A 19,925-nucleotide genomic window follows, 5' to 3' on the forward strand; every position below is an offset into this window, starting at 1 on the left:
TTACTCGCAGACCCTATCCATCCACCCAGTCTGTCTGGAAGCCTATGTGAGGACGGAGGAGAAGAGGGAACTGCAGCCTGAAAGCTTTGACCCTTGTTTTGAAGGAAGTGAGCTGAAAGGAGAAGAGAGGAGGCTAGTCATCAACGGCATGATGAGGCGGGGGGGGCGGCTTTCTCTTTAGGCGAATGGGACATGGGCCTCGCCCAAGGAGTAGAGCATCGCATTCGGTTGAAAGATCAAAAGCCTTTCAGAGAGATCCCGAAGATTGGCCCCAGCGGATATCGAAGATGTTAGGCAGTATCTACACGGTATGTTAGACACAGGAGTCATCATAGAGTCTAGTAGCCCCTATGCTTTCCCCATCGTGATAGCTCGGAAGAAAAATGGAGCTATTCGGATGTGTGTGGATTATCGTACCTTGAACAAACGTACGGTTCCTGACCAGTACACTGTGCCCCGAATCGATGAAGCTCTAGATTGCCTGCAAGGGAGCCAATGGTTTTCTGTGTTAGATCTCCGGAGTGCTACTATCAGATACCCATGTCAAAGGAAGATCAAGAGAAGACCGCTTTTATCTGCCCCATTGGGTTCTTCGAGTTTCAGAGACTGCCTCAAGGACTGACAGGTGCTCCGGCCACTTTTCAGAGATGTATGGACAAAGTAGTGGGGGACATGCACTTACGTGAGGTCTTGGTTTATCTAGATGATCTTATTGTTTTTGGGAAGACTCTGGAAGAACACAACCAGCGGTTGTTCAAGGTGCTGGATCGGTTGAAGGAGGCTGGGTTGAAGTTGTCCCTTGATAAGTGCCGGATTTGCCAGACGACTGTGAAATATGTGGGGCACATAGTCAGCAGAGAAGGAATTTCCACCGACCCCGCCAAAGTGGAGGCTGTGGTAAACTGGCCTAAGCCCACCAAGCTGAGGGAGCTTAGGTCCTTTTTAGGATTTTGTGGATACTACCAAAGATTTGTACCCCAGTACTCTCGGATTGCGAAGCCGTTAACTGCCCTTACCCAGGGGTATCCCCCTTCCGGCGGGACAGCCCACCCCTCAAGGTCAGGAAAGAGAGACTACTTCCGAGTTAATGAACTTTTTGGGAAAAGATGGACACCTTTATGCGACGAGGCATTCGAGAAACTGAAGTCATGTTTGACCCAAACTCCAGTGTTGGCCTATGCAGACCCCAGTAAACCATATGTGTTACATATAGATGCTTCTCTCAACGGACTAGGAGGAATTCTCTATCAGGACCATGATGGCAGTCTACGTCCCGTTTACTACATTAGTCGAGGATTGACTCCCAGTGAACGCAACTACCCAGCTCACAAACTGGAGTTTCTGGCTCTGAAATGGGCTGTAGTGGACACGTTGCATGACTACCTCTATGGGGTACACTTCGTGGTTCATACCGACAACAATCCATTAACCTACGTGAGAACCACAGCAAAACTGGATGCCACGGGGTACCGGTGGCTTGCCGCGTTCTCTCTGTATGATTTCAGCTTAAAATATCGACCAGGGATCAGTAACATTGATGCAGACACACTCTCTCGCCTGCCTAGTGAACCCTTAAATGAGGAAGAAGAAGGAGGATGGATAGAGGTCCCTGCCCCTGAGGTGAAGACTCTGTGCCATAGACATCAAACTGATGCCCTCCCTATGCAGTGCTGTGCTAAATTCTTAGGAGCATCTAGTGAAGCGCTCCCGTTGTCGTACTGCCGAGTGACAAATGTAACCCCAGATTCTCTCCCTCAACTGACTCGCACTCAAGTCAGAACGGCGCAGCAGGAGGATCAGTCAGTGGGGGTAGTTCGATGGTGGGTGAAGAGGGGCTGGAGGCCCGAAAAGAATGCATTAAGAACAGAGGAGTCTGTCCTGCTGACTCGGCAGCTAGAGTTGTTAGTAGTAAGAAATGGACTACTATACCGGGAGACAAAGGGCCAGAAGGGAGGAGTCCGCAGACAGCTGGTGTTACCCACCCGATTTCGGAAGATGGTCATGAAGTCCCTGCATGATGACCATGGACATCTTGGCATCGAAAAGACCACGAGTCTTGTGGCTGACCGATTTTACTGGCCTCGCATGGAAGCGGATATTGAAGAATACTGCAAATCATGCTCCCGGTGTGTGTTGAGAAAAACCTTGCCTTTGAGAATAGCCCCCCTTGTGAACATTACCAGTGATGGCCCACTTGAACTAGTGTGCATTGATTTCCTCTCCATCAAGCCTGATGAAAGCAATGTCAGTAATGTATTAGTGGTCACTGACCATTTCACCCGATATGCCCAGGCCTACCCCACTAAAGATCAAAGGGCAATTACTGTGGCAAAAACATTATGGGAGAAGTTCTTCGAACATTACGGGCTGCCTGCCCGCATCCATACCGATCAAGGAAGAGATTTCGAAAGTAGACTAATCCAGGAGCTATGCGCTCTCTGTGGGATCAAGAAATCCAGAACCACACCATATCACCCCCAAGGGGATCCTCAACCTGAAAGATTCAATCGTACCCTTCTGAACATGTTAGGCACTTTAGATCCCAGGAAGAAGGGACACTGGAGCAGGCATGTTAGCCAGTTGGTTCATGCCTACAATTGCACAACAAATGAGTCAACTGGATACTCTCCTTATTTCCTCATGTTTGGAAGAAAAGCCCGACTACCAGTGGATATTAGTTTTGGGACATCCATTGACCGTTCTAATGGGAAGACCTACTTAAAATATGTGTCCCATTTGAAAGAAGATTTGACAAAAGCTTACAGATTAGCAGAGCAGGCTTCTGGTCGGTCAGGGAAGCGTAATAAGACTCGCTACGACCGTAGGGTTCGAGAACAAGTTTTACTTCCTGGAGATAGAGTCCTTATCCAACTTCTGGGCCTTCCTGGGAAGCACAAGCTTGCTGATCAGTGGTGTCCTGACCCTTACGTGGTGATCGAGAAGTAGCCCGGTGTCCCGGCCTACAGAGTGAAGCCTGAGAAAGGGGGCGGAGCTGTTAAAACCTATCATCGACACCATCTGTTGCCTGTGGGAAAACAACATCCCTTTACCCCCATTGCCAACTCAAGGAGGTCATACAACTCTTCCGTGCAATAGGAGAAGTCGAAGGTGTAAAAAACCACCCCAGACCGGAGTTGCCTCAGGAGGAAGTGACAGCGAGTCTGGGGATGAATGGGGACCTGACGGTCAATGGAGCTACAGGGGGACCGAGGACCCATGCCCCATGGGCGTAGACCCTGAAAAACAGACCCCTGAAGTAGAAACAAAGAAAAGGGACATTTGTCAGGAGGCGAGTGCACCCTGCCCACAATTGGGGGAAAGTTCAGAAGAGGGACATTTATTGAATGAAGAGATCCCCGTGGAGGAGCCCGTTCCTGAGAGACAAGAGTCGGGGGCTGAAGAGGGGGGCCCCTCAGTACACACTCGTCCCAAGCGGGACACTAGGCCACCCATGATGTTGACCTATGATAGAATGGGACATACCACTGAGGTCCCCAGGTTGATACACCCTAATTCAAATTCTGTTTGGCCTTATTTCTTGGTATCTCCCATGTGTCCAGGAGGTGGTTTGTGTGCATGTAAATTTGGTGTTAGTCAGGATGCCTTAACCCCCATTCATGTTTCAGGTGGTGAGTCCTTATGTCGTGATGGGACACTTTCAATGACTCACCAGGGGGAGAATGTAACACCTGCACATGGAACTCTCAGAGCAGCTACTGGTATACTGGGACTTACAGACACTAATCGTTTTTTCCCTGAGCTGCAGTGGACTACAATTCCCATGGGGCCCAGTTGCCACGGATGTTGGCGTGCAAATTTATAACCGTTGGTGCACTTAGATGAACATTAACGTAAAAAAGTCTGGGGCGTAGTGTACTCACTGTAACTGGCACTGGTAGAACCACAAGTCTCAGAAGGGCACTCACGGTGCGTCTCAAACGGTCGTATGTTTCACTGGACACCAGCTGGGGGCGGCAGGATTCAGCCCTTTATATGGTGGGAGTGCCGGCAGACTCTACGAGTCCTTGATGTCACTTGCTTCACAGGGTGACAAGGCCGCGCTCTCTGTCCAGCAGTGCGGGTATATCAGAGGGGACGGCAACACTCTGCAGCGTAGAGGAATACAAATCCACAGCGCTCCGTCTTTCACAACAGGCTGCCACGCTCCTTTCCCTCTCAACTTTTACTTTCACTTTCTGCCCAGCTCCCTCCCCCAAGTCCCTCCTCCTCCAATCCACTCTCTCTCGTTCTATCCTTCCAGGCTGTGTCATCTGACTGAAACAAGGGTCCCTGGGAATTGTAGTCCACTGCAGCTCAGGGGAAAAACGATTAATGTCTGTAGGTCCCTGTTTAACAGCAGCTGCAAAGCTCTTCTTAGTGTCTGTAAGTCCCAGTATACCAGCAACGGCTCTAACAGTTCCCGGTGCAGGTGTTACACATTGAAGGTAAAGTGAATACCTGTACAGTAGATTTTGTATCGGTGGACTCAGGGACAGCTTCAGTTATCACTGGGTTGCTCCTAGTCGGAAAAATAATCTCCTTGGTCTCCCAGTTGATAGTCGGGTTCTGAGAATGCAACCAAGGGATGCCTAAAATCACAGGGAAATGAAGAGAAGAAATTAACAAGAAAGAAAGTTGCTCCTGATGATTAGGCTCCAACAAAATCATAAGAGGTACAGTCTCCTGATCCACAGGCCCGGAGGTTAAAGGTGACCCATCCACTGTTTCCATGGTAATTGGAGAGGCTCTTCGCTGTATCTCAATACCATGTTTTTGGGCAAATGTAATGTCCATAAAGTTGCCCCCTGCACCAGAGTCAATCATAGCTGCACTGGAAATCCACTGCCCTGAAGACAGGATCTTAATAGGGAGTGAACAGTGAGAGTTCTTTTCCTTCAACTCCTTGGGAGGTGTAGTCATAGAGAGAGAATACAGCATTTAATGGCAGGCTACATTCAGAGATGTCAGATTCATCATCAGTGTTATCATACTCTCTTACTGCTGCTAACACTTTGTTAGGCCGCTTGGGACAGTTGATTAGAAAGTGGTCAGATTGGCCGCAGTAGAAACATAGCCTCTCCCGCAGGCGGTGCTCCTGGCGCTCATTACTCTCACGCCTCTGCACAGAATCTATTTGCATGGGCGCTTCTTCTACCTCCCGAGATGTTTTACCTGCAGGCTCTTTGGGAGGAAGGGAAAAGTTAGACATACGATTAAATACAGCCAATTTCTCCTGCCTACGTTCAGTAAGGCGTATGTCTATGCGTACATAATGCTGTATAAACATTTCTAGCTCTTGTGGTGACTCAGAGCGGGCCAAGTCATCTTTTACAATGCTAGACAGACCTCTCTTAAAAATAGGTAATTGTGCATAACTGTCCCAATTGGTATCTACCGCTAATCTCCTAAATTCAGTAGCATATTCAATAACAGAACGTTAAGAAAAGAAAAGATAGTAAAGCAGACTCAGCGGTTGCACGGCGGTTAGGGTCATCAAACATTAATGCCATAGCGGCTAAGAAATCATCCAAATTATTTAACCGTGGGTCACGAGACTCGATCATCGGATTCGCCCAGGCGAGTGCTCGTGAGGTCAGCAGCATAATTACACACAATACCTTAGATCTATCAGTAAGGAAGCGGTCATCATGTACATCAAAATATAGCATACACTGATTCACAAAGCCACGAAATTTGTCACGTTCGCCATTAAATCTGAACGGAGGCAACTTAGGTGGACTAGCTGGTGGCGGTATCCCAGAAGGTAAAGTCACTTGTGCCGCCATTTGAGTACTAATGTCCTGGAAAGCCCGTCCGTACTGGGAGTCCAAGCCCGCAAGTTTGTTTTCCTGGGCCGCCATTCGGGTATTTAAGTCCTGTAAAGTTTGTCCAAATGCTTGTTCATTACGTTCAATGCCTCCAAGTTTCTTTTGCAGACCTTCCACCTCCTTCTGAAGAGATCTAATTACGGAATACACCTGCTCTAATTTGCTTTCTGTAGACATTGTTCCAGCAGACTCCTTATTTTTGGCTAGAGTATCCTGTAATGAATATAATGGATACCACAGGAGTCTTTTTGCGTGGAACAAAGATACAACAGAACACAGCTTATAGGTGTCAAAGTGTATATTATAAACACACGGTGATTCAAACAAGTGCAGACGAGAACACAAAGTCCATAAACACTCAGGGGAAAATGCAATCAGCAGAGCAGTCTGTAAAGCGCAGTTCACACTAGAGGATGTTAGAAAACAAGGAAGTCTTTATCAATTCCAAACAATATATATTCGATAATCCAGGGAGGCCTGGGTAGGAAGTCCCAGATAATGCAGCACAGTCCCGTGCTCTAAATGTAATCAGCAAAGCAATCTGTAAAGCACAATTCACACTAGAGGATGCTGGAAAACAAGGAAGTCCTTATCAAGTCCATGCAAGGAAGTCCATACAATATTTAGATAATCCAGGGAGGCCTGGGTAGGAAGTCCCTGATAGTGCAACACAATCCCGTGCTCTGCAGCTATCTAATGCAGGTGAGTCAGAGCAGAAACCAGCTTACTTGTTAGCAAAATGCAGGTGAAGACTGAGGCTCAGAGGAAGCAGCAGGAGCAGCCAGGAGGAGGAATACAGGTAACAACTGAATGCAGCAGAGTCTCTGAGAGCAGGTAACAGAAGATCCACACAAGTCTGCAGGGCAGAGCAGGAAACTAGAAAACCACCAGGAACAGATCACAGGCAGAATACTCTAGCACTGATTAGAGGCTGGGGTGGAGTTATAAAGCAGGAAGACAAGGGGCACATTAGACAAAAGACACCATCTTGAAAGAGGGCAAAAATGGCCAAAATGTAATTAAAAATATTTGCAGTCCTGACAGCCCTACACAGTGCTGAACTCCAGATTTGACAACAGTAAAACTTGCCTGATTAGCAAAGATGGAGGAAAAACAACTGCAACAGTCTCAAGAGACCATCTGAAAGTGTGCCCAAGTCTACTGAAGACAACAGAGCAAGAAGTACCTCCTATAGCACCGGAAGTACCCGAGGAAGAAGTGCTTCACACAGTTCTAGGAGATTTCCCTGCGGACTGGCCTCAACTTGATGGAGCAGTTATAGTACCAGTGATACACTTCTATCAACAACCAGTAAAACCTGTGAGCGCCCTAGAGGAACCTGCTCAGGAACAGGAAGAGTCCCCAGTAAGAGGAGGATCACCCGTTGAAGCAGAGCCTGCAGGCCCCGTGGACAGTGTACTTTCCAGTCCCATAGAGAGATTAAGGCAGTTCTATGATTTACCTACACGAAGACCTGATAGGTTAACAGACACTAGTAACACCCCAGTGTTACGTAGGTCAACACGCAGCACACAAGGACAAATCCCTGCCAGGTTTAGGAAAAAAGCACAAGGTGCCTACACTATAAATAGTTACCCAGTGGGTATTGCTACTGTTATTGTTTATTATGTAAACTGAAAAATATGTGCCTGTAGTTACCCGTGAGGGTATAAAGACTTGTAGGCTGAGGACTGTGAGCAGCCAAAAACTTTACCTGTAAATAGTTACACTTATCAAAGTGCCCCCTTATTTGACCACTGAACAAAAACCCATTTATCGTGGCCGAAGACATGATCCAACACCTGGATCACCTATGCCCTGTAGCCACGCCCAGGGCCTACGTTGAGGGTTTTCAGGCGGGTCCCTCATGTTTCTCCCGGTTACACTTTCATCGGTGAAATGGACACCAGGTTACGGGACTTACTGTAACTTAATTATTATTATAATTGTTATTGTTGTTAACCTGTTTTACAAAATGCTTCAGTCCAGGAGTACTGAATTGTACTAGGGGGGAATGTGGCACCCTGCTGCGCACAGGTACCACAGGATCCAAGGTGCATGGACGGACTTCTCCACAAGAGGCCCTCATTACATACAAACACCTCCACCCTTCCACCTCACACCACCATCCCGTTAGGGATATATATATGGGGGGTGGAGCCAGGCAGTCAGAGAGAGTCTGAGAGCGTGCTGACGCTGGGAGCAGCGAAGACGCAGGGCGTCTGCTGCTGAGTTCTGAGGGCCCCGAGTGTAGCCGAAGGCAAGAGGAGGAAAGGAGAGAGGAGTTTAGGGGGCAGAGGAGCATCATAAGGCTCACCCCGAAGATACAAACCGGACACCGGGTCCACGCCTACAGGGTTCTTTATACCCAGTAGGGATCACTGGCATACCAGGAGGACTACAAGTCCCTGGACGACCTGAAGCTAGACCCATTACAGGACCAGGAACCACGAAGGCCCCAGCGCCCAGGGATAGTGGTTGCCAGCAGAAGGTCTTACTACCGAGCGACAGGTGAAGGAACAGCACAACACATAAGCTAGGCCCAGTTGCAGGCTGGCCAGGAGCATACAGAGAGGCAGACACGGACCAGGAGGCCTTATACCCGCTCACTGGGGAGAAGTCCTGAAGTGCACCCATCCTACTGAGTACCCTGGACCGTACCTGACATCCGCACCAGTAAAGGTATTGAAGCGAATCCCCTGTCTCTGTCAGTTACTCCTGCTGCGCCATCCCGCCTGCACTACAAGTCCCAGCATCACCACCATCAAACTCCACACTGCCCCGGGGTCCCGCTCCACCTGTGGGGAGCATAAACATCCCAGCTGCCATCCGATCACCCCCCGGAGGTCTGCAGCAGCGCTGGTAATCCTTACCAGGTACCACAGGTGGCATCACGAACTATTTATTTTATTTTTATCTCTATCCAAGTTCCAATCCCCTTTTTGGTTGACCGCTCTGGGCCACGGACCGGGCCAGCCACTGTGACATACCCCCCCCAGCATCCATAGGCCCGGCTGCCGAGTACCCCATTGCCCTGGGGGAGCGTCACATTACATTATGTAGCGCCGGCGTCCCTGCCCTCTGCTAGGCAGGGACGCTGTTCCCCTCACCGCTCTGCTCCGTGCCCGGCGTCCCTCTCCCGCTCTGCTGGCAGCGCGCGCTCCTTCCCGGCCACTGTGCTTAGGGCGCGCGCGCGCGCCCTCCCGCCCTCCCTCCCTCCCTCCCTCTTAAAGGGGCCGCGCGCGCCGTCCTAAGGAGTCCCCGGCCAATGGCCGGAGGACTTTACCATATATAAGGCACCTCCTCCAAAATGGAGGTGCCCGAACAATGTTGTTGCACCGTTCTACTCTGCTTCAGCCCTCAGGTCCCGTTGCCAGTTACCTGCCAGATTCCTGCCAGCTTGCTGTCCTAATCCTGCCTGATTTCCTGTTACCTGCCTGCCTGCCTGAGGTCCGACGGTCTGCCTTACAACTCCGGTCAGTCTGTCTATGGACCAGCTTGCCCGCTCACCTGGGAGCGCTTCTCCGCTACCTGCCTGCTTGCCTGCCCGGAGGCTCCGCTGTCACATGCTGTGACCACCAGCTATTCCAGACTCTTGCCCGCTCACCTGGGAGCGCTTCTCCGCTACCTGCCTGCTTGCCTACCTGGAGGCTCCACCGTCACGTGCTGTGACCACCTGCTATTCCAGAGACTCTCGCTTGCTCACCTGGGAGCACACATCCTCCATCTGCCTTGCTAGCCTACCTGGAGGTTCAGCCATCACAGGTCGTACCTACCCTTTACCTAGAGACTGCCCCGGTCACTTGCCGTGACCTCCAGCCCGTTCTTCCAGAGACTGCCCCGGTCACTTGCCGTGACCTCCAGCCCGTACACCCAGAGACTGTCCCAGTCACCTGCTGTGACTGTCTGCCTGGTCGCCACCCGCTCCCTTACAAGGACCGCTCCCTTGTATAGTAGCCCAGAGGTTCCGCCTCCCAGACCCGTTACACATTACGGATCCTGAACTGATCCTGTCACTGTGTGCATACATTACATTACTGATCCTGAGTTACCTCCTGTATTATACTCCAGAGCTGCGCTCACTATTCTGCTGCTGCAGTCACTGTGTGCATACATTACTGATCCTGAGTTACACCCTGTATTATACTCCAGAGCTGCACTCACTATTCTGCTGCTGCAGTCACTGTGTGCATACATTACATTACTGATCCTGAGTTACATCCTGTATTATACTCCAGAGCTGCACTCACTATTCTGCAGTTGCAGTCACTGTGTACATACATTACATTACTGATCCTGAGTTACACCCTGTATTATATTCCCTACTGATCCTTGTAACAAGGTGATAAGTGATGGTGGTACATGTACCTTTTCTATGGTAAGATAACAGAGAGTGGCCCATAGTATAGTGGTTCCCCTCTCAGAATGGCTCTTGGCCATATTGCTGCTCTGTTTTGTATGGAGGGGTAATTCTCTAGCGCATGGGGCTTTACAGTCTCAACTTTTCGGCTAAATGATGCTTGTGACTATTATGCAGATTATTCGGTTGTAATCTGACACTGACGCTGTGGTGATGTCTGTTGATACATTTGTTGATACTTTATAACCAGTTCGCTGTTTCTATAACTACTTCTGACACATTGTATTAAGTTCTAAAGCTTTTTCTCTTTTTCTACACAATGAGAAACTGCTATTAAGGTTACATTGTAATGGTTTGATTGTGTCTTGGAGACGTATCACCAGCGTTACAGGTGACGGCCAGTCCTTCAATCAATGTGTCCAGTTACGGGGACAGTCCTGCCTCCCACATTATATAAAGATCACAGGTGACGTATCGGCAGCCACAACTTCAAACTCAGAAACTATATCAGGGATTACACATCTACATCATGGTGAGTGACTCACAGATACTTTGGTCTGTATCTACTATATATGATTCTGTCTATGTTCAAATTGCATTTTAGACTACAGTCAGTGGTTCTGTCTGGGTTTACATTTGAAACCCTGGAAAATGGGATTGGGATGTTTGCACTGATGGGTCCATTGACTATAAGGTGCAGACAGAGTCACTTTGTGCTATATCGGACATAATTTTCAACAGTATCCTCCTAAGACACAGTCAACAAAGAAAGACTTAAGCTCCAACAGAGCCACTGACGCATGGATAAAATGTGATGTAAACCTGGCCTTAACGTTAGGTTCACTTTTGTGCTCCAGAGCTGTATTCACAGTCGGCAATCTACTGCTCAGACACATCTCTAACAGTGTACTTGAGTGCCAATAATGCAGAAGGTGACAGTTAGTTTTTCCTATAATACTTTACATTACCTGTTGTAAAGTCTACACTTCCAAGATTGGAAGCTCTCTTTAGCTCGGAAGCCTACAGAATTGTTAATGCAGCTCTGGAGTTCAATACTATAATTTACCAATGTGATAGTTAGAGGTGAATATGGAGGTTCAGATACTTTGTGGGTCTTAGACCAGGACCCTTGTCTTGCCCTCCACCCTCCATCTCCTTCTCCCAGTCCCCTTTGGCTTGACAAAGGAAAAGCATGTTCACTGCAGCACAATGATTACAAATAGGCCTTATCAGGAATCAGGCTCCAGGTATGACAACAACTTCTGCACCACTTAGGGTATGTGCACACGATGCAGAAATGAAGCAGAAAATTTCTGCATCATTTCTGCATCTCCCTGGCAGAAAAAATGCATGCAGATTGTGCAAGCGTTTTTCCTGCGGAATACATGCGGATTCACATGCGTTTCCGCATGTGGATTGACAAGCGCTTTCCAGGCGATTTTAGCATCACCTGGAAAGTGCTTGACAACTAGGTCACACTATATAAATCCGTGCAAACAGCATGGATTTATATAGTGTGACCCGAGAGAATGGTAAAAATAAAAAATACATGTATACTTTACCCTCTGATGGCCCCCGGTGTCCCGCTCAATCCGTTCTCCCGGCAACTTTGAATTGAAAGACCTGCCGACGTCAGCGTCACGTGACCCGTCACATGACTGACGTCACCGCAGGTCCTTCAACTCACTGCAAAGTGCCGGGAACCAAGCAGGAGCGCGGCGCGGGCCGACAGATGGTAAGTATATATATATATTTTTTATTTTATTCTTGTTTTTACAGCTTTTTTAATGTTACCCGGGTGTGGATGAGACTCTCCTCTCCTCCACACCTGGGTACCATCCGCACATTAGAACGCACCAATTACGCAAGTACAGATGCAGTCTTGCGGAATTGGTGCGTTCTAATGCAAGTCAATGGCGCCGAAAACGCAGCGTTTCCGCAAAATTAATTGACATGCTGCGGATTTTTGAGCGCAGCGTTTACGCTGCGGAAAAATCCGCATCATGGGCACAGCACATGCGGATTTCCATTGGGGAACATTGCTGCCCTTCTACCATGCGTTTTTAATGCGTTTCCGCGGCGTTTACACAACTGCAAAAACGCCGCGGAAACGCATTAAATACGCATCGTGTGAACTCAGCCTTATAGTTGTACGCTGGGTTTAACTAGACTACCGTAGGCTCCTTATGCCCATTGGACCCTGGCCTATAGTGGTAAGATGGAGTACAATCAGAAACACTGGCAGAAGGAGACTGAAAAGGGCCTCTGTGCAAGAACAAGATATGGCCCTTTGCAGTCTAATAGCTCATCATAATGCACAATTACACCTGCTTTAGAGGCGGCAGTGGCCCCCTAACCTCTTTGTCCCCGGTACGGCTGCACAGGTTGTAGCAATGATATGTCCACCCCTGATCAGAGGCACAACCCTTGTCTTTTTCTTTCTGTTTCTCCTCTTAAAGTTATTTCACAGAAACATTGAGTGAGAACCTGCAGCTTCATCCCCCTCCTCCCTATTCACTATTTTCCTCTAGGTAAGTTCTCTTCTTTCCTTCCTGCATTCTGTAACTTACTTTTTAAGAGAATCTTCTATCCACCATCAAGATTGTAGAAATCCCTGTTTGTGACCAGTGACTCTGTTGACTATACAGTATGTTCTAAGATGCATAATTATAAGGGGTGCAGGACCAGTAGTTACACCAGGAACTTAAGGAGGCACAAAAGGTCACTTTGACTCACAGAAATGACTAATACTGATCACTTCTGATAGTTGATGGCCCAGTTAGAAGTGTTGCCCTAGGGCCCAGGAGCTTCATTACGCCATTGTGCATTGTCCTCATTACGCCATTGTGCATTGCCCAGACATCACATAGGAGGGTTGGTCACCACATCTATCAAGCAATAAAGTGATATAGATAATTCCATGTTTTAAGCTGGAATCTCGAGAAACACAGATGCAGATCCAAGGCACAGAAAACACAGCAGCGAGATGGCAGACTGTGCAGCTGCATGCATGTCACAGGCTATGAGTAAACTAACTGTATGGAGGGAACATATATTATTACCCAGAATCCTAAAAGAGTCTGACGTGACACTGGACATCATGATTACAAGGGACAATTCATAAACGGCTTCGCTGGAGATAAGAGGATCTTAAGAAATATTGCATTCTCATAAGATAAAGCAAGTAACTGCACTGCGGCCTATCTCTGCCGTATAGAATTCAGATTACATGTGAAGATTCATGTTTTCACACCGGATTCTTATACCTTTACAGAGAGAATGTATCTCTATCCACGTTGGCCAGGCTGGAGTCCAGATGGGCAATGCCTGCTGGGAGTTGTACTGCCTGGAACATGGTATCCAGCCGGACGGGCAGATGCCCAGTGACAAGACCATCGGCGGAGGAGACGATTCCTTCAACACCTTCTTCAGTGAGACGGGGGCTGGTAAACATGTCCCCCGTGCTGTGTTTGTGGACCTGGAGCCCACTGTGATCGGTGAGTACATCAGTCTCATTGTCTATGACGATGGATAGAAGAGATGTCAGTAAAAACCTGAGGAGATGAGAGGGGCGGACGGTTCTGGATTTCACATAGAAACATGCATTTCTCTTCTACAGATGAGGTGAGAACTGGAACCTACAGACAACTGTTCCACCCTGAGCAGCTCATCACCGGCAAGGAAGATGCTGCCAATAACTACGCCCGTGGCCATTACACCATTGGCAAGGAGATCATTGACCTGGTTCTGGACAGGACCCGCAAGCTGGTGAGTTCATGAAGATGTTCATTTATACTTCAATGTTGAATACAACCCAACATTGCAGATGGTAAGACATAGAGAAGACGTCTCAGGAGATAAATAATAGGGGTGGAGTTTTTAATCCGCAACACTTTAGAGAAATGTCTCCTCTAACATCAAAGTCTAATTTTATTTTGTGTCTCATCTCCATCAGGCGGATCAGTGCACAGGTCTCCAGGGCTTCCTCATCTTCCACAGTTTCGGTGGTGGCACTGGATCAGGCTTCACCTCACTCTTGATGGAACGTCTCTCCGTTGACTATGGCAAGAAGTCTAAGCTGGAGTTCTCCATCTACCCTGCTCCACAGATCTCCACCGCTGTGGTTGAGCCATACAACTCCATCCTCACCACTCACACCACACTGGAGCATTCAGACTGCGCCTTCATGGTGGACAATGAGGCCATCTATGACATCTGCCGCAGGAACCTGGACATTGAGCGCCCGACCTACACAAACCTGAACCGTCTGATTGGTCAGATCGTGTCCTCCATCACAGCCTCTCTCAGGTTTGATGGTGCTTTGAATGTGGACTTGACAGAGTTCCAGACCAACCTGGTGCCCTACCCCCGTATCCACTTCCCCCTGGCCACCTATGCCCCCGTCATCTCTGCGGAGAAAGCTTACCATGAGCAGCTCACAGTGGCCGAGATCACAAATGCTTGCTTTGAGCCAGCAAACCAGATGGTGAAATGTGACCCCAGACACGGCAAATATATGGCTTGCTGTATGCTTTATCGTGGTGATGTTGTCCCCAAGGATGTCAATGCTGCCATTGCCACCATCAAGACAAAGCGCACCATCCAGTTTGTGGACTGGTGCCCAACAGGGTTCAAAGTTGGTATCAATTACCAACCACCAACTGTGGTTCCCGGTGGAGACCTGGCCAAGGTGCAGCGCGCTGTGTGCATGCTGAGTAACACCACCGCCATTGCCGAGGCCTGGGCTCGCCTGGACCACAAGTTTGACCTGATGTACGCCAAGCGTGCCTTCGTGCACTGGTATGTGGGTGAGGGCATGGAGGAAGGGGAGTTCTCTGAGGCTCGGGAGGACATGGCGGCCCTGGAGAAGGATTACGAAGAGGTCGGCACTGACAGCGTGGAAGGAGAGGGAGAAGGAGAAGAGGGAGAGGGAGAGGAGTATTAAATGTTCATGCAATCATCTACAGTATAAGTGCAATACACACTAATTCTCAGTAGAAATATTTGGTTGAAGTCACTACATTCTGTAATTGATAGTTTTCATGTGTCAGTAACAATCATCACAAAGGCTTCACATACAGGAGGTAACACAATGAACATGTCGGCGCCCACACTGCATAAAGCATGATATTAGGAATGATACATTGCTTCCTTCCTTCATCTGGAGACTATTTCCCTTGGCCCTTGATGAAGATTATGGAAATGGAAATAAAGTAATTTTGAGATTATTCAAGACTGCGGGGTCCAGAAACTCTTGAGTGGCGTCCATGATAAATAATAAGCTAAACTCTGTAAAAGGTTACAGCAAGTGAGCAGTTATACTGTCAGTAAACGTAATGTTTGGATTTGGGATTTAGGCTCCTTTTAGATAAATGTCAACCTTTTAACAATGGCTCCAAATCTTCTGCTCAGACATTGAGGTTGATGAAATTCTCACTGCCTGTAGCCACCACTAGGGGGAGCTCAGGAGCTAACTGCACGAGTAACAGTTTGCATTAAGCTCCCCCTAGTGGTGACAGGCAACCAGCATGTTATATTTTATATCTACATCTACATACATGATTTGGAGCTTTGTATCAGAAAAATGGAGCTCCAAGTGCTATAACGATATATTAAGCAATTAATCAGTGCAGATTTTTTTTACCTACAGTGCCTTGTTGAAAGTATTTGGCCCCCTTGAACTTTTCTACCTTTTGCCACATTTCTGGCTTCAAACATAAAGATATAAAATTCTAATTTTTTTGTGAAGAATCAACAACAAGTGGGACACAATCGTGAAGTGGAACGAAATTTATTGGATAGTTTCAACTTTTTAAAAAAATTAAAAACTGAAAAGTGGGGTGTGCAATATTATTCGGCCCCCCTGAGTTAATACTTTGTAGCGCCACCTTTTGCTGCGATTACAGCTGCAAGTCTCTTGGGGTATGTCTCTATCAGTTTTGCACATCGAGAGGCTGAAATTCTTGCCCATTCTTCCTTGCAAAACAGCTCGAGCTCAGTGAGGTTGGATGGAGGGCGTTTGTGAACAGCAGTTTTCAGCTCTTTCCACAGATTCTCGATTGGATTCAGCTCTGGACTTTGACTTGGCCATTCTAACACCTGGATACGTTTATTTTTGAACCATTCCATTGTAGATTTTGCTTTATGTTTGGGATCATTGTCTTGTTGGAAGATAAATCTCCGTCCCAGTCTCAGGTCTTTTGCAGACTCCAACAGGTTTTCTTCCAGAATGGTCCTGTATTTGGCTTCGTCCATCTTCCCATCAATTTTAACCATCTTCCCTGTCCCTGCTGAAGAAAAGCAGGCCCAAACCATGATGCTGCCACCACCATGTTTGACAGTGGGGATGGTGTTTTGAGGGTGTTGAGCTTTGTTGCTTTTACGCCAAACATATCGTTTTGCATTGTGGCCAAAAAGTTTGATTTTGGTTTCATCTGACCAGAGCACCTTATTCCACATGTTTGGTGTCTCTCCCAGGTGCCTTGTGGCAAACTTCAAACGAGACGTTTTTATGGCTTTCTTCTTGCCACTCTTCCATAAAGGCCAGATTTGTGCAGTGTATGACTGATTGTTGTCCTATGGACCGACTCTCCCACCTCAGCTGTAGATCTCTGCAGTTCATCCAGAGTGATCATAGGCCTTTTGGCTGCATCTCTTCAGTCTTCTCCTTGCTCGAGATGAAAGTTTAGAGGGACGGCCGGGTCTTGGTAGATTTGCAGTGGTCTGATACTCCTTCCATTTCAATATGATCGCTTGCACAGTGCTCCTTGAGAGGTTTAAAACTTGGGAAATCTTTTTGTATCCAAATCTGGCTTTAAACTTCACCACAACAGTATCTCGGACCTGCCTGGTGTGTTCCTTGGTCTTCATGATGCTCTCTGCACTGGAAACAGACCCCTGAGACTATCACAGAGCAGAGACCCCTGAGACTATCACAGAGCAGGTGCATTTATACAGAGACCTGATTACACACAGTGGATTCTATTTATCATTACCGGACATTTAGGACAACACTGGATCATTCAGAGATCCGCACTGAACTTCTGCACTGAAAGTAAAGGGGCCGAATAACATTGCGCGCCCCACTTTTCAGTTTTTAATTTTTTTAAAAAGTTTAAAATATCCAATAAATTTGGTTCCACTTCACGATTGTGTTCCACTTGTTGTTGATTCTTCCCCAAAAAAATAGAATTTTATATCTTTATGTTTGAAGCCAGAAATGTGGGAAAAGGTAGAAAAGTTCAAGGGGGCCCAATACAGTGCTGTGCAAATTAATTGGGACAAAGCAAAAAAAAACATTTTTGAATATTTAATAATAAAATGTTATAATGCACTGTTACATACTAATTTTAGTAAGAAATATGTCCTCCTTTAGCAGATCTGAGATTTTCAATGCCTTTTGGTATGGATTCTACCAAGTTTTTGCATAAATTCTTCATCATGGAACCACACTTGTATGGCTGTTTATCATGCGTTCTTTGGTTGTAGAGTCCATTTTGCCAAGACGTCTCTTCACAATGCTCCACAAATTTTCTATAGGATTTAAGTCTGGTGAATCGCCAGGCCAGTTTTAGTTTATTTTCTTCGAGGAATTTCTTCACACACTTGGAATTGTGGCATGGAGCCAAATCTTGTTGGAATGTCCCTTCAAATTTATGAATGAATGGCACAATAAAACGTTTTAAAACTACTATGTATTTGGATGAATTCATCAAACCACATTTTGTTACTCAAGGTTGTACACTCACACCTATTCAAAGCAGTTAAAATTGGTTTGAATCACTGACTGGTAACCAACTTACAATTTTACTTAAAAAACGCTTTGTCCCAATTAATTTGCACAGCCCTGTACTTTCACAATGCACTGTATATGGATTCATCGAACAAAATGAAATTCAAAGGTAGACAATGACTGCGTCTGTTGAAAGACAATTAGAAATTATTATTTAGCACAAATTAGTATTTAATGAAAGATTGTACTGAACAAACGCCTATTCTTCTATCAGACTGTACAATCAATTAGCAATTTGCTACCTTCTATACAAGTTACACACTGACGTGGGAGAGAGGGTGGCGGGATTGTATCTGAATGTATCTGGTTGAGATATATCTTTTGGTTATAAAGCTACTTGCTATACATGCTAATTCTTGTAAAATTTCTGATATTTTGAAAAAAAGATTTGTAATACAGCAGATAACTCTAATGCAAGGGCTTTGTCGGTCATTGCAGCTCAGCCCCCCATTCAGCTGAATGTTGATAAAGCTGCAAAACCAAAGGGAACCCAGTAAAGTTATTAGCATTATTTTAAAAACAAGCAGACTTTTTTTTCTTTCTAATCCTGGTCAATTTAAAGGTAGTAAGTACAGCATTTTGATTACTTACTGCCCTGATAAAGCACTTTAAAGACAATAGTGACACCTGCAGCTCATGATGTGCTACTACACTCATTGATGATTATTTAAAGGGCTCCTGTCAAGTCCAGAAATGCTATTTACCTGCAGATATAAGGGTAATCTGCAGGTAAATAGCATTTAAATTCTTTCTGGAGCAGTGGCAAGAGGGAGAAAGTGAAGTGATATCCTCCCTGCAGCTGTTTGCTTCCAGTCTTTGGGGCACTACAGAGAGCGGTTACAGTCACCGCTTACTATACTGCGAGCACGGCTGCAAAAGACGGATTATATTGTTCACGAGTTGTTTTGACATTGCTGTGCATTTGGTGATTTTTTTTAAGCATATATTCAGTGGGGTTCCAGGCAAAAATCTGCCTGAAAAAGGCATTGTGTGAACATACTCTTTGGCAACAGTTCCTGCTGATAAAAGTTATGAATCTCTTTTAAGAGTTGTAAATAACTTACCGCCTGGAGAAAGTTTTAGAAATTAAGGTTCTGCAGCAATGACACAGTGTCAGGGACTGCATGATATTCAGGTTTTCTTCTTCTCAAGGAGATGATGCTATTTGGGAATATATTATGTTAGTCTCCAGGATCTGCCTGTAATGAGGGGTTTTCTATGCTAAAGTACAAAGGATTTGGCTGTCAGTGCTTACAAGCTCTATTAACAGATTCATGTTCAATTAGTCCATAAATAGTATCACACAACAGAAAAAATTACGTGCAAGGTGAGTAATTTGGCATGGAAACCCAATGCACACTCAAACGACTTTTACACTTTGCCACCTCCTTACTTTCTGCTTGGTTTCGTCTAATCAGGCAAGCATACTTTTCCTTCTCCTTTTTTATGTTGAGGTCAAAGTACTATGGAATCAAAAGTGGATTAATAAATAAATGCAAAATTATGCAAACTAATGGCAAATGCCCGTCAGTTCCTTCCCTGTAAATTTTCAAGACAAATATCCCCTGCGACTATTGCAAAAATTCTGGATGGCTAGGTGACAAGGTTGCTGCTTTTTCCATGATTTGCTCACTGTAATGCACACGCCCGGACTGACTGGCGTGTGCGTGTATATGTAGTGATTCCACTGGACCGTACCGGAGAGAATGCCTGGAGGGGCGTAACTAAGTATCCACCCGATCCGACCAAGGTCGCACGACGGCATACGACGCCAGTGCACCAAGGAGGGACCGAGCAGAGGGACCAGGTGCTACTCCAGGTCAGACCCCGGACACGGCTGTTGACCCACACCGGGGAATACAGGAACAGGCAGGTTAGGCTGGCACACAGACTGGTGGGTACAGGCAGACACGGCAGGTATGCAGACGGGTGGATGCTGGCAAGC

General features: G+C 46.7%; 1 protein-coding gene across 1 annotated transcript; it reads left to right on the forward strand.

Moving 5' to 3' along the window:
* Window positions 1-10,575: 10,575 nt before the first annotated feature.
* LOC141161866 (tubulin alpha-1A chain-like) lies at window positions 10,576-15,961 on the forward strand. Its single transcript, XM_073647337.1, has 4 exons — window positions 10,576-10,720; window positions 13,463-13,685; window positions 13,808-13,956; window positions 14,144-15,961. The coding sequence occupies exons 1-4, from the start codon at window positions 10,718-10,720 to the stop codon at window positions 15,131-15,133; spliced, it is 1,365 nt and encodes a 454-aa protein (XP_073503438.1). The 5' UTR covers window positions 10,576-10,717; the 3' UTR covers window positions 15,134-15,961.
* The last annotated feature ends 3,964 nt before the right edge of the window (window positions 15,962-19,925 follow it).

This window comes from Phyllobates terribilis, unplaced genomic scaffold (genome assembly GCF_046119375.1).
Source record: "Phyllobates terribilis strain yellow unplaced genomic scaffold, ASM4611937v1 Scaffold_9__5_contigs__length_417890890, whole genome shotgun sequence".
NCBI classification, from domain to species: Eukaryota; Metazoa; Chordata; class Amphibia; order Anura; family Dendrobatidae; genus Phyllobates; species Phyllobates terribilis.